General features: G+C 24.1%; 6 protein-coding genes across 12 annotated transcripts; 4 read left to right on the top strand and 2 right to left on the bottom strand.

Annotated features, from left to right (window-relative positions):
- The first annotated feature begins 1,465 nt into the window (after positions 1-1,465).
- Positions 1,466-2,722, top strand: LOC122847496 (cilia- and flagella-associated protein 20). Its single transcript, XM_044145229.1, has 3 exons — positions 1,466-1,741; positions 1,919-2,224; positions 2,417-2,722. The coding sequence occupies exons 2-3, from the start codon at positions 1,949-1,951 to the stop codon at positions 2,720-2,722; spliced, it is 582 nt and encodes a 193-aa protein (XP_044001164.1). The 5' UTR covers positions 1,466-1,741; positions 1,919-1,948.
- Positions 2,723-2,761: 39 nt separating this feature from the next.
- On the bottom strand, positions 2,762-3,672 carry LOC122847495 (cilia- and flagella-associated protein 20-like). The gene is made up of 2 exons (XM_044145228.1): positions 3,301-3,672; positions 2,762-3,240 (listed from the first exon to the last, which is right to left on the bottom strand). Exons 1-2 carry the CDS (start codon positions 3,592-3,594, stop codon positions 2,812-2,814), a joined length of 723 nt encoding a protein of 240 aa, XP_044001163.1. The 5' UTR covers positions 3,595-3,672; the 3' UTR covers positions 2,762-2,811.
- Positions 3,673-4,622: 950 nt separating this feature from the next.
- On the top strand, positions 4,623-9,426 carry LOC122847493 (zinc finger protein 43-like). 4 transcript variants are annotated; one of them, XM_044145224.1, is made up of 6 exons: positions 4,623-5,462; positions 6,215-6,436; positions 6,498-6,691; positions 6,754-7,164; positions 7,243-7,460; positions 8,091-9,426. In XM_044145224.1, the coding sequence occupies exons 1-6, from the start codon at positions 5,316-5,318 to the stop codon at positions 8,216-8,218; spliced, it is 1,320 nt and encodes a 439-aa protein (XP_044001159.1). In that variant the 5' UTR covers positions 4,623-5,315; the 3' UTR covers positions 8,219-9,426. The 4 variants fall into 4 exon arrangements, with proteins under 4 accessions (XP_044001159.1, XP_044001162.1, XP_044001160.1 ...); XM_044145227.1 differs by lacking the exon at positions 4,623-5,462 and adding an exon at positions 5,848-5,923 and having other exon boundaries at positions 8,091-8,281; XM_044145225.1 differs by lacking the exon at positions 4,623-5,462 and adding an exon at positions 5,852-5,984 and having other exon boundaries at positions 8,091-8,281.
- A 1,336-nt stretch (positions 9,427-10,762) lies between these two features.
- Positions 10,763-15,980, top strand: LOC122847498 (nicotinate phosphoribosyltransferase). 3 transcript variants are annotated; one of them, XM_044145234.1, is made up of 11 exons: positions 10,763-10,951; positions 11,023-11,394; positions 11,733-11,903; positions 11,965-12,091; positions 12,157-12,368; positions 12,898-13,016; positions 13,080-13,273; positions 13,661-13,858; positions 14,392-14,938; positions 15,008-15,136; positions 15,222-15,642. In XM_044145234.1, exons 2-11 carry the CDS (start codon positions 11,325-11,327, stop codon positions 15,297-15,299), a joined length of 1,845 nt encoding a protein of 614 aa, XP_044001169.1. In that variant the 5' UTR covers positions 10,763-10,951; positions 11,023-11,324; the 3' UTR covers positions 15,300-15,642. The 3 variants fall into 3 exon arrangements, with proteins under 3 accessions (XP_044001169.1, XP_044001168.1, XP_044001170.1); XM_044145233.1 differs by having other exon boundaries at positions 10,763-11,394; positions 15,222-15,980; XM_044145235.1 differs by lacking the exon at positions 13,661-13,858 and having other exon boundaries at positions 10,766-11,394; positions 15,222-15,980.
- A 102-nt stretch (positions 15,981-16,082) lies between these two features.
- On the top strand, positions 16,083-20,604 carry LOC122847497 (YTH domain-containing family protein 3). 2 transcript variants are annotated; one of them, XM_044145231.1, is made up of 5 exons: positions 16,083-16,197; positions 16,625-17,303; positions 17,436-18,769; positions 18,864-19,796; positions 19,966-20,604. In XM_044145231.1, the coding sequence occupies exons 2-5, from the start codon at positions 17,270-17,272 to the stop codon at positions 20,080-20,082; spliced, it is 2,418 nt and encodes an 805-aa protein (XP_044001166.1). In that variant the 5' UTR covers positions 16,083-16,197; positions 16,625-17,269; the 3' UTR covers positions 20,083-20,604. The 2 variants fall into 2 exon arrangements, with proteins under 2 accessions (XP_044001166.1, XP_044001167.1); XM_044145232.1 differs by lacking the exon at positions 16,083-16,197 and having other exon boundaries at positions 16,249-17,303; positions 19,984-20,184.
- On the bottom strand, positions 20,468-23,571 carry LOC122847499 (EF-hand domain-containing protein 1-like). The gene is made up of 5 exons (XM_044145236.1): positions 23,454-23,571; positions 23,236-23,375; positions 22,371-22,693; positions 21,848-22,308; positions 20,468-21,773 (listed from the first exon to the last, which is right to left on the bottom strand). The coding sequence occupies exons 1-5, from the start codon at positions 23,499-23,501 to the stop codon at positions 20,928-20,930; spliced, it is 1,818 nt and encodes a 605-aa protein (XP_044001171.1). The 5' UTR covers positions 23,502-23,571; the 3' UTR covers positions 20,468-20,927.
- Between the last annotated feature and the right edge of the window lie 73 nt (positions 23,572-23,644).

Genomic DNA, 23,644 nt, shown 5'->3' on the forward strand with positions numbered 1-23,644 from the left:
CTTTCAAAAGATAGAGCCCATACGGTTTACGTTTCCTATTGAAAAATTCACATTCTCTCTTTACTTTGTCTTGTGAAATTATCATTTATCATAAAAAAAAAAATATAAAAGTCGGGGTTTGATATTTATCAATAAATATAACTAATTGTGTAGAAATCTTATTGTGACTATTTAATAATACCATGAGTAACGGAAGTTTGGTAAGTTTTTAAATATATTTAACATATTTTGTAAATAATTGACATCATGATGTAATTTTCAAAAATAGTTGTAATTTTATTTTTAATTAATTCCATTCATACTGTTTTGAGACAAATTAATTGCCCATGGCCTAGTGCATTTATATTTACAAGATTTATCCCCTTTAGCAAATTTTTTTAATCTATATACCATTTCATTTTTGATATTTTTGTGATACAAAATAATGCAAAATATACATCCATGTATATTGCAATCTATTTTATTATTTTATAATTTTCACCTTATTTTGATATATATAACATTACACGTGCATGGTCATTGAAATACACACACATTTTTCTTCGTTTATCACAATAAATTTGTGACTTTGATGAAAAATAGCTTTTTTTTTTCATCGTGTTGTTGTTACTCATACTAATATAATAATAAACATCAACATATCTATTACTTCTTTCTATTTACTTTTTTTTTGTTTTCATTCATGTCTTTAAATTTATATATTTTTACATTTTTGATGAATATTTTTATTTATTTGCTGCTTTTCCATTTTAAAAATTTAATGACTTATTTTCGCTTTTTACTTAAACCTTTAATTTACCCAAATCAACTCTTAAAATTAATAAAAAACGTAGCCACAAGTTTATTAAGTAAATATTTTTGTTTTTATTTAAAAAGAATAAGGAGACAATCGATGGCAAATTGGCTGTGGTTAAGGAAACAGGCGTAGTCGTTTTTGGATGTAAACAAACATTAAAATCACTTAAGAACCAAACCGCCAAGCTTGTCATCATCGCCAGTGATACACCCAATGACAAGTAAGTAAATGAAAAAAAAAAACACCAAATTAATTGTTGATAAATGTATAAATTGGTAAATAATTTTTCCTCTCATTTTACAGAAAGGAAGACATTGAATTTTACGCTACAATGGACAACATTGGAGTTGTTTTACAATTGTTAATTGCATTTAATTTTTCACAAAATTTGAAAAAATTTAATTTGCAATGCAATTAATTATAAATTCTGGTTTTTTTATATATAAATAATTCAGGCTATTGTATGCTTTTTATTAAATATAAATTTAAAAATTTAAATATTCAATTTATTTTATGTAAAAGCTTAATTTTCACTGATATTTTTTTGTTTTATATAATTTTGTAAAATACAAAAAAATTTGCGTACATAAAATACTAATTTTTTTATACTTGTTTAAAAGTAAACAAAAGATGTCTACGAGTAATTTTATCAATTGAGTTGTAATATTTTTTTATGATTAAATTGCAGATGGCAGCAACGTTCATTGCTACCACCTGCCACCTGCACAATATATTTGTTTATTTATATTTTTTTTTATTATATTTTTTTTTGGACATGTATAAATTTCAATGGTGATTAAAAAGAGGCTATAAAAATCGACCAAACAATATCATTAAATTGTGTTTCAACATTTGTTAAATCCATTGAAACAAGTAATATTTTTTCGACACCAAAATTTTCGTACACAACTATTTTGATATAATAATTAATTATAAATTTTTTTGGTAAGTCAACAATTTCCCAATTAACATGACTCACTAAATTTTACCAACAAAAATAAAACAATCAATAAACACAGTAGTAACAAATTAAATAATTCATATACAATTCTAGTTTATTTTCATGCATCATATTGATTAACTAAAAACTTGTGTGTTAACCATTATCTTTTTTATTTACAGATAAACCAAATAAACAAATAAATATAAATAATGTTTAAAAACACATTTCAAAGTGGATTTTTATCAATACTTTATAGTATTGGTAGTAAACCATTACAAATATGGGATAAAAAAGTTAGAAATGGACACATTAAACGTATAACTGATAATGACATACAAAGTTTAGTACTAGAAATATTGGGAAGTAATGTTAGTACAACATACATAACATGTCCAGCTGATCCACGTAAAACACTTGGTATTAAATTACCATTTTTAGTAATGATTATAAAGAATTTAAAGAAATATTTTACCTTTGAAGTACAGGTAATTATTAAACCAACAATTTCGAAAATTAATTTAGAAATAAATAAAAAACAATGATAATTTGAGGCATTAATTGGCTGTCTGTTGGTTATAATTGTTATTTATTAATTGATAAAGATAATTTTATAGTACAAATATTTATTTTAAATGATAAAAAATATTTATATTAATTGCTGTTGCATTTGTCTTTAGGTAATTGATGATAAAAATGTTAGAAGAAGATTTCGTGCAAGTAATTATCAGTCAACAACAAGAGTCAAACCATTTATCTGTACAATGCCAATGAGATTAGATGACGGATGGAATCAAATACAGTTTAATCTTGCTGATTTTACAAGACGTGCATATGGTACAAATTATGTTGAAACATTGAGAGTACAAATTCATGCTAATTGTCGAATACGAAGAGTTTATTTTTCTGATAGATTATATTCTGAAGATGAATTACCAGCTGAATTTAAATTATTTTTACCAATTCAAAACAAGGCTAAATGTTAATTTATTAATAAACATTTATTAAATTATTCATTAAATAAAATACGAGCAAAATCGAAATTAATTTAATCGAAATTGTTTGGCTTTTTTTTTTACTTGGTAACTTCAATTTTTTTTTTAACTCTTTTTTTCTTAATAATTTTTGGAACAATTGTTGTTGTTTTTTGTGTGTTTGTTTGACAATTTTTATCAATTAATTTAATATGATTTTTACGTAAATCTGATAATTCAATAAGTGCTTTAAAAAAATCTTGTGGTTTTTCATATTTTTCATAATGACGATCTTGAAGATATATTCTTCTGATACGAAAATTTGGATAAACAATTATACGATTTAATGTTGTGTAATTTGTTGAATAAATATCTTTTGTTAATAAACGTAAATCAATTTCTAAATGATTCCAGCCTTCCTCAAGATTGAATGGAAAATATGACATTGTTGGTAAAATCTTTGGTATTTTTTCACGTGTTGAATTTGTTATTAAAATAAATTTTCTTCTTAAATTCATATGATCAATAACCTAAATTAATTAATAAATAATTATTATAAATTTAATTTGTTTATTAATAATTAACGTAACTTGAAATTCAATTTTTCCATCTAGCTTTAAATTTTTAATAACAAATACAATTATTGGTAAATTTGTTTGTAAAAAATCAGTTGATAAAGCTGGACAACTAATGCAAGTTGATATTGAATCTTTGTTTGTACTTGTATCTGTTTTACCAATTATTTCAATGACTTTATTGTTATTTAAATTTTCATCATTAATACGTTTTATTTTTCCATCAAGAGATATGGTTTTTGACCATAATTCTAATGGTTTATTTCCTACACTACTTAATAATATTTCAAGTCCTTCACTCAGCTGCATTTTACCAAAAAAAAAATATGTATATTTATAAATTAATTAACTTGTTAATTTGCTAATATTAAAAATAAACTAAAAAAATTTTAAACTATTAATTTATCATTTTCAAAGGTTATAGAAATTTTGATGGAAATAAATTTGCTTTTGTTTTTTTATAAATATTAAATAATTAATATTTTTTTATCAATTATTTGTCAAGTATTATTTTTGTTTTTAATAGAAATCAATTGAAGAAAAGGGGAGAGTGGAAATGATAACGCCCGGGAGAAATAAATATATATTTATTTTTACATTTACAGAAAATATTTTTTTTATACGCATGTGCCAAAAACTATTAATTGCTAATTATAAGGTATTGATTTTTTTTTTTTAAGTGGCTAATAAAAGTGGGGATCACGTCTGGTGACAATTTTTATTTCATTTGCTAATTTTATTTCTCTTACAAAATTAATATAACTGTTTTGAAATTTTTATAAACATTTTTATTAATATAAAACTATTAATAAATTATTAATTTTTTTTTTTACTTAGTAAATTCAATTTCTCTAGGTTTTATGATGATGGTATTTGACCTTTTACATGAAATTTAAATTTTCAAAATAACCCAATAATAATGCAAAGGTCAAATGTGATATGAAAAAAACGAAAAAAAAATTCCTAAAAATACTTGAAAATTTTAATCATTAAATTTCATTTGTAAAAAAAAAAATAAACCAATTACATTAAAGATTTTTATAAATATAAATTAAGCTATCTTTAAAGATATTAAAAAAATTTTTTTTTCAATTTTTAATTCAAAACTGTTGTCATGAGAAATTTTTGATTCTATTGTAGATAATTAATTTCTCTGTCGAAATTTCGAATAGACATTTTTATTTCTGTCTGTATATTTTCATGGATTATTTGAAAATTGATTAAAAATGAATTGAATGAAAAGTGTCAAGTGTTAGTGATAATATGTATAGATAAAAAAAAAATACCACTATAACAATAAAAAAAAAATTACTTGGTCCCGCGCAACATCCCGAACATAAACTAAACGCGCTGGCGCGAAAGAAAGATTTCTCTCCTATACATGAAAAAAAAAATAATCAAAAAATAAAATTTATATACACATATATGGATAACACACACGTGGGCTTTTTAAAATCGACAAATACTATTATAAATTTTATATTGAGAACATTACTTTTGTTTCGGGGGATGAGACGCCGACGCCTGGCGCCGACGTACTTTTTCAAGCAACGAAATCGCGTCAGAATAATCTCACCAATTCCACTGTCCATATAGCTCCATTACTAAAAAAAAAAATAATAATAATAACAGCAATAATAGCCGTAAAAATTGACATATAATTATCAATAGTTTAAGTATTTAAAAAATTATTTAAAAAGAAAAATTTGAATAGAAATTTGTTTGAAAATTTGCAAGAGTCATCAATATTTATCTCAAACACGTGGATAATATATAATTTAAAAATTATAAAAAAATATTAATTTACATGAATTAATAATCATTAATATAAGTGTTGAATAATTTTTTTTATAATTATTAAATTTAATGTAAATAATTGGGTAAAAAAGAATTTATAAAAAAAAAAAAGTGAATTTATTTCGAATTGTGATCAGCGACATTACCATCCGGAAAAAACACGTGGAAAATTAAAATTATATTGATGAATCGATGATAATCATTTTATACATGATTTATATAATTTATTGATTATGGAAATGATTAATGATAATGATGAATTACAGTGTAGAATTTGTGCTAATAATATTACTGATAAAAATAATAAAATTCATATTTTTGATGATAACGCAAGACGTAATTATTTACAAACTAAAATACGTAAATATTTATATATTCTGGTAAGTAAATTATCTTGAAAATATACCAAACAATTATTAATAATTAAATAACAAATTATTATTTAAATAAATTTTTAATCAATAATTTCGAAATTGGAAAAAATTTCGAAATAAAAAAATTTCGAAATTAAAAAAATTTCGAAACATTGTTTTTATTGTTTATTAATAATAATTATATTATTTATTTATATTTTTTTTTTATTTATTAATAATAAAAAGTATGTTAATTTTATTGTAACAAGTTAATGATGATTTTTTTGCTTTTATCTTTTTTTGTAATAATATAAATTGTAGAAAAAAAAGTAAAAAAAAAATTAGCATTTTATCGATTCGTTAGTGAAGTATGTACTTCCACTTGCAGTATATGTATATCCTAGTTACTTTTTCCCACTTTTTGTCTGAATCCTCAGCAAATCCCTTCCAACTAAATCTGGCAATATATAATTGTCAGACACAGAAAGGTATTTTATTTTAGTGTGAGTTAAAAAAAAAGGATAAATAGCAAAAAAAAAAAGGGCGAGAGTATGTATCATGTTGCAATTTAACAACATGAATGTTAAATAAAAATATATTTGATGGATAATCAACTGAGTTATCCACATCCAAAACTAAAAAAATCATAAATATATTTTTAATACATTTTTTTATATTTTAATTTGAATAATACAAGCAATATTCTGTTGCTAGGTGAAAGAAATTGAAATCGAAATTTGATTTTTTTTTTTAATTTCAAATAATTTTATTGATTGCAGGTATCAAATGATGATAATTTATCAAAATTTATTTGTCACTCATGTGTCAAAAGATTGGAGGGAATTCATAGATTTGCAACAATGGCACATAAAGCACAAGAAAAACTTAAAAATAAATTTTATGAAATATCTGGGAATAATGATAAATTAGATGACAATGAATTTGATGATAATAATGAAAATAATAAAAATGATATTATTAAATCTAATTTTACTGATAAGGCAAGTGATATAATATTTATTTTTAAATTTATATTTAATATAATAATTAATTTATTTATAGAAAATTGAAGAAATAAATTCTGGCTATGATTGTTCAATTCGTTCAATTGATCAAGATGAAAATCAGCATACAACTGAAGAAATGGAAGTCAAAGTTGATCCAATGATATTTTTACAATGTGATCTTGAAAATTCATTGTCATCAGAGTTGTCAGATGATAATTCTGATTATGAAGATAAATCAAATCATATAAAGTAAATAAAATAAAATAATACATTTAAATAAATTATTAATATATTTTTTTTGTTGTTTCTAGTGATTATTTCGAAAGAAAAGAGATTAAAAAAAATTGTAAAAGTCCAACAATGTTGATAAATAATGAAAATAATGGTAAATCATCATTGTATGATTGTTCAATATGTTCACGTACATTTATAACACAAATAAGTTTACAAAATCATCTCTGGTCACATTTACCAAGATCAGATAATCAATATGACGATGATGATGAAGATGATGATGATGATAATAATAAAACCGTCCATCAAAGTATACAAAATTCATCGTTAAATAATGATAATAATAGTTCAAGTGGTTATGATAATTCTGGAACAAATTTTGTGTGTCCAATTTGTCATAAAAGAATATCAACAAAAGGTAATTTAAAAGTACATCTTGAAACTCACAGACCAAAAGGAAAATATGGATGTGATATTTGTGGAAGAATGTAAGTTTTAAATATATAAATATAATTTTTTAATATATTGCATATTTAATGTATTTAATTTTTTTATTTTATATATAGTTTTAAAACTCAATCAAATTTATTTCGTCACAAAGAATATCATGGTGGTGTACAATTTCCATGTAGTGTTTGTGGAAGAGTTTATCCAACAAATTCAACTTTACGTGCACACAGTATAACACATTCGGATTTACGACCACATGCATGTCCACTTTGTGATAAAACATTTAAACGTAATCAAGATCTTAAATTTCATATTAATCAACATACTGGTCAACGTAAGTTTTCACATAAATTTAATGAGGTATAACTTGTCGGTTTGGATAGCCTTCTGATCTTCCATAAGTCAATGAAGGATCATAGCTAAAATAAATATTACATTTATTTTCATTTTCTTTTTTTTTTTTTTCTATTTAATAATTTACATTTACTCTAATAATATATAGCAAAACGGAGTTAAATTGACAGGGAAAAATAGACACACATACTTGTTAATTTTTAAAATTAAAAAAAAAAAAATTTCATGTTTCAATGATTGTATAAATAAGTACTGATAATAATAATAAACAAAGTAAAAAATACTCAGTGTGCTAAGTTGACACAATATGCTAATTTTTGATTAATGAAAATTGAAAAAAATAAATAATGTTTTTTCCTATTTTTTTGCATACAAAATTGATAATTTTTTTTTTTTTTTTTCTATCAATTATTACATATTAATTGTGGTCCCATTTAAGTTTAATAGTGTTGCTCTTTTTTTTTTATTTTTAAATATATAAATTTTCAAAGATTAAAATGTTGAAAAAAAAAAAAAAACTATATTAAATAATTTAATTATAATTTTCAAGTGTCTATTTTTCCCCAACGTTTGCCTATTGTTTTAATGAAATATAATTTTTTTTATTCAGGTCCATATCAATGTCCATACTGCCCAAAAGCATTTGCAAGTTCTGGTAATTGTTTTTCACATCGTAAACGTATGCATCCAAGAGAAGTTAATCGTGATCGTCAACGTGCTGCTGATCTTATGAGGTGAACAAATATATTATAATTACAACAATATAAAAAAAAAAAACAAATGATAAAAACAAGAAAGTGATATATTACGTTAATTAATATATATATACATAATTCAAAAGATAAAAAAATTATAATTTATTTAATTATTCGGATGATCAATATTAATGAATCAATATATTTTTAAAATTCAATAATAATCCTTTTTTTTTCTCATCAACTAGAAGTTATTTTTACGACAATAACAAGCAATATATAATTCCAGATATTATCATTTTTTCTTCCGCATATTAATTGCAGTGATATTAATTTTTTTTTTTTTTATCAACTTGTTGTTAACCTTGAGTATATATTCATGCCTATATCAACAATATATTATTTATAATTAAAACAACATATATTTATTTGTAAAAAAAAAAAAAACAATTTAATGTTAGACTATTTATAAACCTAGGTCTGTGATAAATCAGGAAACTTAGTCTTTTAATTTTAATAAAAAAAAAAAAAACAATTTGTTATATTAATTATTATTGCTATTATTTGTGCCAAATAAAAAAACGAATTAATATTCTGTTTGAACCCTTGTATATTCAGCTGAATGTAACAATTTATATTTTTTTCTTCTCAAAGAGAAACTGCGTAAAAAAAAATAATAAATAAATAGGTAAAAAATACCTCCTTAAAATTGTAAAACACTTTTGTAGTTAATAATTATTGTGGTAATTAGATAAGCACAATCACAGTATTAAAAAAAATTACTATTAGAAATGGAACAATAATTAAGTCAATGTAATAGTAACAAGACTGTGTGAACGAAAATAAAATGTGTGTCAAAGTAGTGTTTAAATAATATACATCAAGTTCTTCAGCACTGTAAATAATATAATAATAAAAATTATAAGCAATGTAATTAATTTCTAAGAAATTATTTAGACAAGTTTAACTTGATTTAAAATCTTAGGACAACTGACATGGTACCAAATTTTAATAAATAAATAATAATCATGTATTAAAAAAATAAGTCTGAATAGTAATAGATATATCATTAGGATTCAATAATCAATATGTAAATTAAGTAAATGATATTATCACTGTCATTTAATTACATTTTCCAAGAGCTAAAAAATATATATATTAAACAAAAATTTTGAGTTATTTTAAGTGATACACATGATGTAGATTCAGGAAGAAAAAAAGACAAATAATAAAATTGATTCTCAAATCATTACATGAGTCATTACATAAGTCATTATTAATAATAAATTTACCAAAAATTATTAATTTTAAAAATGTCATCATTGATTTACTTATGGATTTTTAAATTTATTTTTCCTTTTTTCTTTTGATAATTTATTTTTTGTGACTGAATCAGTTGAAGCTTGTATAATATCTTTGTTAATTGTATTTTTTGTTATTTTTTTTCTTTATTATATTGCTTGTTATATAAACATGAAAAAAAAAAGTGTTGATGCAGTATGTTGCCCTGAACAACTGCGTGTGTTTAATCGAACATTTGACCTCATCCTGACACTGCAAAAATATATACGCTTTAAAGATATACCTCTGAGTTGAGGTCGTATATCTCAGCAACAATTCTTGATTATTATATTACGTCACAGTAAATATAATAAAAAATAATATTATCATCATTTTATGTTGGAAAATTAATATTGAATTAACATTTTTTCGAAACATTAAAATCATTATTTCATTGATGTTTTTGTTGATTTATGTTTAATGTTTTTATAGCTATTTTATAAAATGATTAATTGTTTTATTTTGTTTTTAAAAAATAGTATTTTATTGTTTAACATTTTGACAATAATTGTTATTTTAAAAAACAGCTAATTTTTATTAATTGTATTATTTTTTCCATTGATGTTATAGTGACTAACATCTAGACTAAAATTTTCTTTTTTCTAATTTTTAAATCAACTTTAAAAAATATATACAATTATCATTTTAAATATCAAAATTAATATTTTCATTCATCATTTAAATGATTTAATCATCATCAAATAAAAAAACCATCTTGTTAATTATTTAGCTTTGCCTAAACAGGTCAATAGTATTTTCAAAAATAAATATTTCATTCAAAACGTAACAAAGTATTTCCTGCCATGTCAATCATCAAAAAATCCCACTAAACAATAATCAAAACATCAATTAATTATGAATTAAAATTTGTTCTAAATATCAACAATAACAACAACAAAAAAAACTATGTCAACAATAAAAAAATTATTGAAGTATACTAATTTCGAAATCACATTTATTTTACAAATTTAAATATTAAAATTTAAACAAATTTATACATAAATTGTTGATAAATATAATTTAAACAATTAAATATTTTATTTATTTATTTAATTGTCTACTCCAATATATTTTTGTATTATTGCCAATCTAAATTTTTAACAATGAAAAACATACAAATTATCATCAATATATCCATAAATATTTTACATCTTTTTTTTAAAATAAACCGAGGTTAAAAGTTTAACTTTATAAAATAATAATAAATATGTCCTTGAAATTTTTTAAATCGATCAATCAATATACATACCAAGCTTGCAGTAGTTTTTTTTATTTTGTTGAATACAATTAATTTGACTGTTCCATCATAAAAATGTGTATAGATAATCAAATATAAAGTGGGGATTATCACAGTATGTATTGAGTTTAATGTCACCCTCCATACCCACCACCAACCAGCCCACATTCACCACCGGGAAGTGGGGTTTTATCAGTGGTAAATAAGCAAATGCTAAATCATTACACAAAAAAAAATTATATGTTGATTTTTTTTTTTGGTATAAACAGATGATCAGTCAACAAACCACGTTAGTTTGCTCCTGTCATCCGAACATTCACGATCAAAATATCCATAATATTGCGAAAATCCACGAATCTATGTTCATTAGGAGACATCTAGTGACATACACATGATTACAAAAATATATTTACAATTTTGTTGATAAAAAAAAACATTCACAAACACACACAAAGTACTCTATATTTTTTTTCATATAAGAACAATCAAAATATTCCAGCTATTTAAATTTGATATTGTTTTTGTTTTGTTTTTTTTTTGTAAATATTATCATCAACAAAGTTTATTCATTATGTTGAACGATGGAGATAGATTATCACGTGAATCACAACAAAATGGAGTTGTACAGCCACTACTTACTGGTATAAATATTTATATTAATTAAAAATTAAATTAAATGTTAATAACCTTAAAATAAATTACAAAAAAAAAAAATCTTAACATTAAATATAAATTAACATGGTTTTTATAATTATATTTTTTGATTTTATTAATATTGTTGTTCTTTTTTTTTAATTGAATTTTTCAAGAGGGATATTATGATAACATATCATTTTATATTACATCACATGATAATGTTACTTTAAAGAAATTTCATTTGAAAAATAATTGTAGTAATTATTAAAAGGATGTTAATTTATTTACTGTCTAATTTTTATTTATAAATTATATGATGATTTATTTCATTTTTAAATTACAGATTTATATCAAATTACAATGGCTTATGCATACTGGAAATGTGGAAAGATGAATGATTATACTGTATTTGATTTGTTCTTTAGAAAAAATCCATTTCGCGGTGAATATACAATATTTGCTGGACTTGGTGAATGTTTAAAGTTCATGGAAAAATTTCAATATTCTGATAGTGGTAGGTATGCTAATAATTTATGATTAAAAATCATTAAAATTAATTAAATTTGTTTATTTAGATATTGAATATTTAAAAACAACAATGCCAGTATCAGTTGAACCAGAATTTTTTGAATTTTTAAGAGTTTTAACACCAAAAGATGTTACAATACATGCAATACAAGAAGGCTCAGTTGTATTTCCAAGGTAAACCATTAAATAAAAGACAAATAAAACATGAATTAACATAAAATATTTGATTAATCATTTAGGGTACCATTGATGCGTATTGAAGGACCACTTATAATGGTACAATTATTGGAAACAACATTATTAACACTTGTTAATTATGCAAGTTTAATGGCAACAAATGCAGCAAGATACAGAATGGTTGCTGGTAATAATGTATCACTTCTTGAATTTGGTTTACGTCGTGCACAAGGTCCTGATGGTGGTTTAAGTGCATCAAGATACAGCTATATTGGTATGTTAATATTCAATAAATCTATCAATAATTATTATTCCCTTTGAAAACGTTCAAAGTCAAGTTCAAGTTTTTTAAATTGTAAGATAGTTTAAGACATTGAAAAATCATATTTGAGGGTCATAAAAAAATTACATACTAACTTTATCATCATCTTCTTTTTTTTTATTTCTACCACGTGGATAAGAAACCTGGCCTGGTTAAATTAATCAATAAATTGTACCAGTCACTACCAACAATATACAATGTTTCTTTTTAAAGACGAGATATAATTTTATCAATAAATTTTAAACTTAAGTTTTTGTTTTAATTACAACAAAATATATATTGATTGACTTTGAATAATTTTCAAGTGCCAGAATGACTGCCGTATGACCTTGTAAAACTTTTTTCTTTTTGATAAATCCATATCTTTTTTTGATGTAATCATTTGGCTTTTGATAGATAAAAAATAATTTGTGTTGATTAAATTTAAATCATTTTTGTATAAATGATTTATTGTTTAATAATATGATTATAATTTTTACAGGTGGATTTGATGGAACAAGCAATGTACTGGCTGGTAAACTTTTTGGTATTCCAGTTAGAGGAACACATGCTCATGCTTACATAAGTTCATTTGCTGGAATTGAAGAATTAACACTAAGAGTAATTTTATTAAATATAAATTAAAAATAATTTAAAAGATATTAATAAATTTATATTCAACAGACACTACGACATAAAGAAACTGGTGAAGAAAAAGATGTTCTTGATTTGGCATTAAAATATCGTGAAATAATTGCTGTTAATCTCAAGGTTTTGGTGTCAGAAGCATCTGACAGTGAACTTGCTGCCCTTGTTAGTTTTGCTGTTGCTTTTCCAGATGGATTCATGGCACTAGTTGATACCTACGATGTCAAAAGGTAAAAAAATAATACAAAATTTACATTTTTTTACTATTTAAATTCACATAAACACGCATTTCAAATGACAAATTCTTTTATCATTTAAATTTTATTGATTATTTATCTATGCACAAATAGTATCATCACAAAAAAAATATATAAAAATACTATTTAAATATACGACCTTGTATTATTACAAATATTTCAACTCTAAATTTAAAAAAAAAAAAAAAACACAAATCAATTGTGTCATTGATAAAAGAAACAATAACAATAAAAAAAATCAGGACAATAAGTTTTATTATTGGAAAAAAAAAAAAGAAAGAAAGACGAATGAATCAAATTGAGTACAAAAATTATCTTAAAAATATGTGTATTGTTAGTCTAACGTTAGTATATTTGTAGCATTAAATCATCAGCCGAGGGGCAATCAAGTACTGGAATAACAAATGTTAATAACAATGATAAAAATATTGAATATTTGATTAAATCAAATATATCAAATAATGGCTATAATGCCAAGGAACAAGATTGTCTCACAACAACACCATCACACAACAATGACTATTTAAAACCAGGCGAATTGGGCGAGCTATGTGTGAGGTATGGAAATCATACTTTCGTGTTGTCTCCAAAAAAAAGCAGATCTTTTTTTTTTTTTTGTTTTAATGCTTCATAATGAAAAAAAGAAGCTAAGTTGACATTTAAAATTTCATTGTTGGTTTAATTTTTTTTAACACATTCTCCCATTCATAATACAACAGTTGAAATTTAAAAAACAAAAAAATAATTAAATTTAAATACAAAACTCACCGGGACACTGGATGAGCCTGCATAAATTTATCTGCCTCATATAGTGCCTTTCCCAATTCAGCCTTGGAAATTTGAAAAAAAATTAAAACAAATATATTTTTTTTATTTTCATAATGCCATATAATTGCACGTTTAAAAAAAAAAACAAATGGTTTATTTAATAATGGTGTGTAACAAATCATTTGGGTGGTTAACATGTGGTATTTTTTTTAAGCCATCATTTGTCTTTTTATATTTTGTATCATCATGCACGTTTTGAATGCTTGCATAAAATCAAAATTACTTTGTTTATTTTTCTTTTTTTTTGTATTATTTATTTGCAGAAGTGGACTACTTAATTTTTGTTCAGTTGCATTGGCATTATCTGACATTGGTTATAGAGCTGTTGGTATAAGAATTGACAGTGGTGATTTAGCATATTTAAGTAAAGCTGCACGTGAAACATTTCGTGAACTTGCTGTTAAATTTGATCGTCCATGGTTTGCAAATTTAACAATTGTTGCATCAAATGATATTAATGAAGAAACAATAATGAGTTTAAATGAACAAAATCATGAAATTAATTGTTTTGGTGTTGGTACACATTTAGTAACATGTCAACGACAACCAGCACTTGGTTGTGTTTATAAAATGGTTGAAATAAATAATCAACCACGAATTAAATTAAGTCAAGAAGTTGATAAAGTAACATTACCTGGTGGTAAAAATGCATACAGATTATATGGTAGTGATGGACATGCACTTGCTGATCTTTTATTAAGATCAGATGAACCAAAACCAGAAGTTGGAAAAAAAGTATTATGTCGTCATCCATTTCAAGAATCAAAACGTGCATATGTTACACCAACTAAAGTTGAAATATTATACAAGGTATATTATTCATTATTATATAATAAAATATTGATTATTGTTTTTTCAATTATTTTATTCATTAAATAGGTTTATTGGAAAGATGGAAAAATTGTTTATCCAGCACCAAGTTTATTTGATATAAGAAATAGAGTTTTGGAATCATTAAAAACACTAAGAAATGATCACAAAAGAAGTCTTAATCCTACACCTTACAAGGTATTCTATTTATATACTTAACAATTATTTATTTAATTTTTATTTTCAATTATTAATTAACTTGTTTTTTTTTTTTTTCTTCTAGGTTTCAGTGAGTGATGATTTGTACACATATATTCATGATCTTTGGGTACAAAATGCTCCAATTGGTGAATTATCATAAATAAATTTAAAAATTATTATTGTTAAACAAGTTAAAGATATTTTTAATAATCATTATTAAAATAAAACTTGTTTAAGCAAAATAATATAAAAATAAAGTACAAAAATTTGAACAAAAAAAAAAAATGATAAAAATGAATTTAAATCATTAAATAAAAATATTCAGTCAAACTTTCAATTATCTATTTAAAAAAATAAAAATATTGTAGATAAATGGATTTATTAATAATAATTACAATTTTTATTATTTTTTTTTTTTCACAACAAAAAATTTATAATATTTTTTTATTAGCACAAATTTTAACATGTTTAAAATCAAAAGAAAGAAAAAAATGTAGAAAAAATTATTGCAAACAAAATTTTAATGTAAAAAATTAAAATTCTGTAAATAATTTAAAATTTAATGTAAAAAAAAAAATAGATAATTTATAAAAATAGAGCACCAATGAATAAATTAAAAAAAATATAGTCGATATTTTTATTTTTTATAGAAAAAAACAAATAACGACACTTTGTCTTTGTTGATAAAATTAAATTTAATGTTTATGTAAATGTGTTAACTTAAAATAATGAATAAATATCAATTGTGTTGAGAATATCTTTGATAAGACAAATTACACAACAATGTAATAATAATTAATAAAAAAAAAAAAGAGTTATTAAAAATTTCTATTAAAATAAACGTCGAAATTTTCGTTTTTTTTTACTGCAAAAAAGGTCCTTCAAAGCAAAACCGCGAATATTTATTCAACAAAAAAAAATCATTTATCAATTGCGCAGGCGTAAAGAAGCCGGCAAGACGACAACAGACAGTGATTTTATATTTTTATTCATAAAAAATAAAAAAAGAAAAACAATATCTATTTTTAACATTTAAAAAAAACCGCAACATAAAAAAGGTATGTTTTTATGAATTTTTTTAAAAACAATTATTAATGAATTAATATTATTATAAATATTGATAATTTTGCAATGATAAAATTATGAAAATTATAAATATATTTATAATTTGATCTTGACAGTGAGTGGGTTGGCAATGCCGAAGTTGTTCGACAGAGAAATAAAAAAATAATAAAACAGGGGGTCAGTGTACGTCACGCAATTTTATATCCTGCGGTCATATATTTTTTAAAATAATCAAATAAATAATAAAAATTATTATAAATAATATTTTAAATATTGAAAATTAATGTTTAATTAACATTTATTATTTTGCATTTAATAAAAGATTTAATTTTTTATTAAATTACGGTGATAAAGCATTTGGAGTTGATCCTTTTTTTTTTTTTTCTTTTGATATTTTTTTAATATTATTTTTCTAAATAGTGGAACGTGATTAAAGAGAGTGTGTGTTGTATCAGACACCAACAAGCCGGGGGAATTTCATTTTTTTATCAAGAGGGAGAAGGATACAACTTGAGTTGTTAAAAAGCATTTAAAAACATCATAAAATATTGTTAATTGTTTGTTTAAAAATATCAATATTTAAACTTCAGAAATCAATTATTTATCACAATTTTAAATAATTGTTTTGTTATGATATTTTATTTTCATCTGTTCAATTGACGTGCCCAACATCAACGTCATCAAAAAAAAAAAAAAAAAAATACATACAACAATTGATAAATAGATATTGTTTAATAGAATAATAACAGTGTTTAAAAAAAAAAGCAAAAAATAAAAAAAAAATTGACTCAAGAATAAATCAAAGTACAGTTGTTGATTTAAAAAGTGTTGATAGTTTTTTTGGTGTTAAAAAATAATTAAATATAGTAGTTGAAGATCATCTACAGGGTGAAAGAACCCCTGTCTTGTATTTGTGACAGGTTATGTCAACTAGTTTGGCAGGTACTTTGCCGGATCAGGTTAGTTTTGACAACTCGTTGACAAAAAATCATTGGACTACTTTGGCGTCATTGGAGATCAAGGAGCTATACATATTAAGATTAAACTGTTTTTGTATGCTACGGAATGCAGCGGATGAAAGGACAAGCCAACAATCAGGGTAATTATATTAATCAAAATAAAAAACATATTTTTGTTTATTATTTTGTATTATTATGTCAACTGTCAAATTGACATATGAATGAAAAGTTATATTGACATGTATTTGTTTATTTGTATAAAATAAATATAGCGAGCAATGGTCCTAAGGAACATCAGGCACAACAACCACAACAACAACAACAACAACAACAACAACAGCCAGGTGATCATGCTGGGGATGACAGCACAAATTTTGATTCATGGCGTGGTGGAAATAATACACAACATCATTCAAATTATCAAGTTGGAACTGGTGAGCCATATCCTTACTATGCCGGTACATCATTTCCTTATCAAACATTTGGAGCTGGTGATGGTACATGGTCAAATGGTACTGAATCAGTAGCATTTTTATCTGGTTATGGAGGACAAATATCACATGATGCATATGGAATGGATCAAATGTTTCCAACTGGTGCTGGTGGTGGTTATAGTGGTTTTGGTCAACCAGCATTTAATTATTTTCCTGGTAATGGTGATTTTAATGCTTGGGGTACACCACGTAAAGCAAGATATGAAGATTATTATCCACAACCACGTAGTAATGATGGTTATCAAGGTGGTGGTGGTGGTACAAGTACAAGTGGTGGTGGTGGTGAAATGAAAACAGTTGATCAAGGTGTTCAAGGTTTATCAATTGGTGAATTATCAAGACATGAACAACAAAATATAACAACTGGACAAATTAATAAAACAGAACCAAAAGAACAAAGAAAAATAACTTGGGCAAGTGTTGCAAGTCAACCAGCAAAACCAATACCACCAGCACCAACGAATCAAGGAATGAAAAAAAAAGCTGGTATGCCACCACCACCAATAATACCTGGTAAACATAATATGGATATTGGTACATGGGGTGAAGGTAAATCATCAGTACCACCACCACCAAAAGTACCATTACCACCACAAATTACACCTCCAGTTGTTGCACCAATACCAGTTATACAAAGAGAACGAGCACCACCAGCAGGTTGGAAACAAACTGGATCATCTGGTTTACCATCTAATCAAGAAGAACAAAAACAACAACAACAAGCTCATCCTCAAAATCAACAGCAACAAGGATCTCAAAGTCAACAAAGACAAGTTCAACCCCAATCACAACAACAACAACAGCAACCACAACAACATGCTCGACAAAATCAAGTCCAACAACAAAAACAACAGGGAAGCCATCAAGGCCAACATGAAAAACAATCACCACAACCACAAAATCAACAACAACAACAACAACAAAATACATCAGCAAATCAAGGACATCATCAACAAATTGGTAGTGGTGGACATCAACAAGCTTCAAGTCCACCAAAAATTCATCATTCAATGAATCAAAATCATCAACATAATCAGCATGACTCTCAGTCACCACCACACCATCATCAACAAAAACAACAACAACAACAACAACCACAACAACATCATCAGGTATTAAAAATTATTATTTTTAAAAACTATTGGTTTTTATTTATTTTTTTATTCTTTTTAAATATTATAAAATATAAAATTAATTATTTTAAAGCAATATCAACGACAACAATCATCACCATCTCAATCAACAACTCAAACAGTTGCTAATACTGATGATTCAAAAGCTAAAAATGATTATAATCCACCAGATTTTGATCAAACAGCACCTGGTGCAAAATTTTTTGTTATTAAATCATATTCTGAGGATGATATACATAGATCAATAAAATATGAAATATGGTGTAGTACTGAGCATGGTAATAAACGTCTTGATCAAGCATTTAGAGAAGCTAATCGTGAAGGTGCACCATTATATTTATTTTTTTCTGTAAATGGATCTGGACATTTTTGTGGTATGGCACAAATGGTATCACCAGTTGATTATCATTCAAATAGTTCAGTATGGTCACAAGATAAATGGAAAGGACAATTTCGTGTACGTTGGATATATGTTAAAGACGTACCAAATGTACAATTACGTCATATTAAATTAGAAAATAATGAAAATAAATCAGTTACAAATTCACGTGATGCACAAGAAGTACCACATACACAGGGTATTAATGTATTACGTATATTACATTCTTATCGTCATTCAACAAGTATATTTGATGATTTTGGACATTATGAAAAACGTCAAGCTGAAGAAGATCAACGTAAAGTGCTTCCACCAAGTATGCATCGTCAACAACAACAACAACATTCACCATCATCACCACCACCACCTCCACCCCCACCGTCATTATCATCATCATCAAATTCTGGTCATAGAGGTAGACCACATCATTCATCTGGTGATATGCATCATCGTGATAGAGAACATTCACATAATCATCATCATAATATTCCACATAATCATCATTATCATCAAGGACATCATTCTGGACAACATCATCCACAACATCATCATCAAGGACATCAACAGCAACGACAACATGATAATTCACATCATCATTCACATAATAATCATCATCATCAACGCAGAGTAAGTTTTTATTATTTTTCATTTTCATAAAAACGCTGAGACAATTTTACATTTAAATTATTTCGATTGTTTTATAAATATAATATCAATTTATCATTAACGAAAAAATTGTCTCAGCGTATATTATTATTAAGAATTAAGTTGAACACTGCTGACACACTGTTTCAAGGATCATTACAATTTTCAGGATGGACGTGGTGATGGCGGTGGACGTAGTGATGGTGGTGGACGAGGTGATGGTGGTGGTCGTGGTAGAGGAAGAGGTCCACCTCCATCTCGTCACTAGCAATAGATCTAAATTAGATCTTAAAACTGTTAATAATCATTTACAACAAGATTTTAAAAAACACACAAATATATTAAATCCGCGAAATTAATAAAAAAAAAACAAGTGTGATCACTAGATACTCCCAGAATCACTCTCTCTCTCAATGAGTAAATAAAAAAAAAAAATATTCATCTAATGAATAATAATCCTAATGATTCAAAAAATAAAAAAACAAATAATAAATTTCTAATGAGAAAAATATTAAGCTTAGCTTGACAAACTTTTCTTTTTTTTAACTTTAAAAAATCTTTTTTTTTTTTTTTTTAATTAAAAAGTTAATTATGCAAATACATAGAGTGAATTATTATTAACAATGATTTTAATAAAAAAACAAAAAAAGACACTCGAGAAAAGGTGTTGATGCTTCAATGGACAATTTAAACTCAGTGCCTGTTGCTGTTAATAACAAAAATGAATTTAAAAAAAAAATTAAAATAACAATAATAATAAAGTAACAGTTGAATGAAAAAAAAAAAAAAACAGAATTAATAATAATAATAATAACGAATTGTGAGTAAAGAAAATTTTTATGTTTATCATGTGTAATGAAAAGGAAAAAAAAGAAAAAAATGTAATTGCACTTTGTGCAGGAAGAGAATACGATAGCAAAAGAAAAAAAAAAAAATAACTAATTCTTTTTTTTTTTTTTAATCTATTTTTTTTTTTTTTTTATTAATATTATGAATGAATATACAACAATGTCTACATAAAATGGGATAAAGTGAAAGAAAAAAGTGTTTATTTTTTATTTATACAATACAAAATTGGATGAAATCGAAATTATTATTTTTTTTTCGTTGAATTCATCCACTTGTAAGAGTGCATGGAACTTGTACTTGATCAGACCAGGTAATTTTACGACGTTCATTATTAATATCATCACATTGTGAGCATATTTTACCTTTTGGAAGTCTACCTTGTGGATATGGATGAACAATTGGCTCAATAACAATATTATTTTTAGTAATTTTATTATCATCTTGAATTTTATTATCATTTTTATTATCTTGAATAATTTTATATTTTTTATTTGTAAAATAATCTTGAATATTTTTAACTAATTCTGGTGTAAATTTATCTTTATTATTTTCAACATAATGATGTACAAATTCATCAGCATCATTTATTAAAAAATGATGATTAAATATATTTATATTTGATCCAATTAAAAAATCATTTGGTGTATAATAAATTGGTATTTCTTCATCACAATTATCAATTTTTATATTTTTTTTTGGTACAAGCATTGATGATAAAAAACATCCACCAATTCTACCAGAATTTTTTTTTCCAATTTCATTTATTTTTATTGTTCCATCACCTAGACTATATTCCATTATAAATTCACGATCAATGTCATCTGGATGTACTGCAGCCATGCTAATTTTATATCTTAATTTTTTTTGATGATTATATAATTTTCTTATGACATCTTCTTTATTTGTATTTCTTGATTTTTTAAAATTACAAATATTATTTTTATTATTTGTTGCAATACCTTGGCATATTCCATTTTTAATATTTTCAGTATTATATTGTATTTTTTCTGGCTGTTCAAGACCCAACATGTTACAATAATATTTTCTTGTAAATTGATCACAATCTAATAGTAAAAAACGTCGTCCAAAAATAAAAATTGTCTCACCAATCTGTAAATTATTAATGATAATATTTAGCCATTATTTTTTTTAAATTTGATACATTTGTTTGATAAATAAATTACTTTAAAATCAGATGGTGAATAATATTCAACAACTTCTTCATCACTTCTTTCAAGATAAATTCTTGGATATGAATCAGGTAGATCATTCCAATTTTTAGGTACTCTAGTTTTTTTTAAAAGTAATTTACATGGATCTTTACCATTTTTAATAATTGGTGATTCTTTTATTGATATTGTATCATCAGTTAAAAAATATAATATTTGATAATAATCATCATTCCATGTTGAATTAAATGTCAATACCATTCCATCATATTCTAAAAATTTTCTACGTGAATCTTCAGCATTTGAATTTGTATTTTTTTTAATTGTTTTTGTTATTGATAATTTTGATAAACGATCTTGAGTATAAGCATCAGGTGGTGGATCCTCTTTATCACCAATATCAATTCCTTGACTTAGTAAAAATTCTCTAGTAAATGCATCACAATCAACTGTATGATAAGTTACACCATAAATTTCTAAAATAAATATTAAACAAAATTATTGATTGTTCATTTTGTTTTTTTGAATTAATAAATACCTATGTTTATTCCAACATTTAAATCTTTCCAATGATAAACATCGTTATCCTGATTTTTAGGAATTTTACCACGTCTAACAAGTTTACCTTGTTGAAAACCAGAATTATCAACTGGTGGCTCAATAACACAAAGTGTATCATCTTCCAAAAAATATATTATATTAACATGGCGAATACGATGATGTTCACTTGGTGAATTATAAACACTTTGACGAAAAAATGCTTTAAAATTCAAGCATTTTTGAGCAAATAATACATAGTGAGGTATAACTTGTCTTTTTGGATAGCCTTTTGATCTTCCATAAGTCAATGAAGGATCATAGCTAAAATAAATATTACATTTATTTTCATTTCCTTTTTTTTTTTTTCTATTTAATAATTTACATTTACTCTAATAATATATAGCAAAACGTGGAGTTAAATTTACAGGGAAAAATAGACACACATACTTGTTAATTTTTAAAATTAAAAAAAAAAAAATTTCATGTTTCAATGATTGTATAAATAAGTACTGATAATAATAATAAACAAAGTAAAAAATACTCAGTGTGCTAAGTTGACACAATATGCTAATTTTTGATTAATGAAAATTGAAAAAAATAAATAATGTTTTTTCCTATTTTTTTGCATACAAAATTGATAATTTTTTTTTTTTTTTTTCTATCAATTATTACATATTAATTGTGGTCTCATTTGAGTTTTATAGTGTTGCTCTTTTTTTTTTATTTTTAAATATATAAATTTTCAAAGATTAAAATGTTGAAAAAAAAAAAAAACTATATTAAATAATTTAATTATAATTTTCAAGTGTCTATTTTTCCCCAACGTTTGCCTATATTGTTTTAATGAAATTATATTAATATACTCGACAGCTTCTGGATTTTCTGGAGAATAAGCACTGGACATAACATCAATTGGTCGTTTTCCAACACCACACCAAGAATCTTTGATAAACCGATGACCATTTAAATAGCTACATTTTGGATTTAACTTAAAATCTTGTAGCTTTAAAAAAAAAGTAATTCATAGTTGTACATTTTATATTATTTTTCAACATTTTTATTTAATTAAAAAAATACTTACATTGTAATCTCGAAATGAATATCCAGGTAATTGTGGTACATCTTCCATTTTAATAAATTTTATATAAAATATACAAAAAATATATAAAAGAAAAACTATTTATTTATAACACGTGCATCAGAAATATTAACTCGTTATTGATTAATCTCAAACTTCAAGGTTGCTAAGTAACAAAAAAAAAAAAAAAAAAA

Source organism: Aphidius gifuensis, linkage group LG1, assembly GCF_014905175.1.
Source record: "Aphidius gifuensis isolate YNYX2018 linkage group LG1, ASM1490517v1, whole genome shotgun sequence".
Lineage (NCBI taxonomy): Eukaryota > Metazoa > Arthropoda > Insecta > Hymenoptera > Braconidae > Aphidius > Aphidius gifuensis.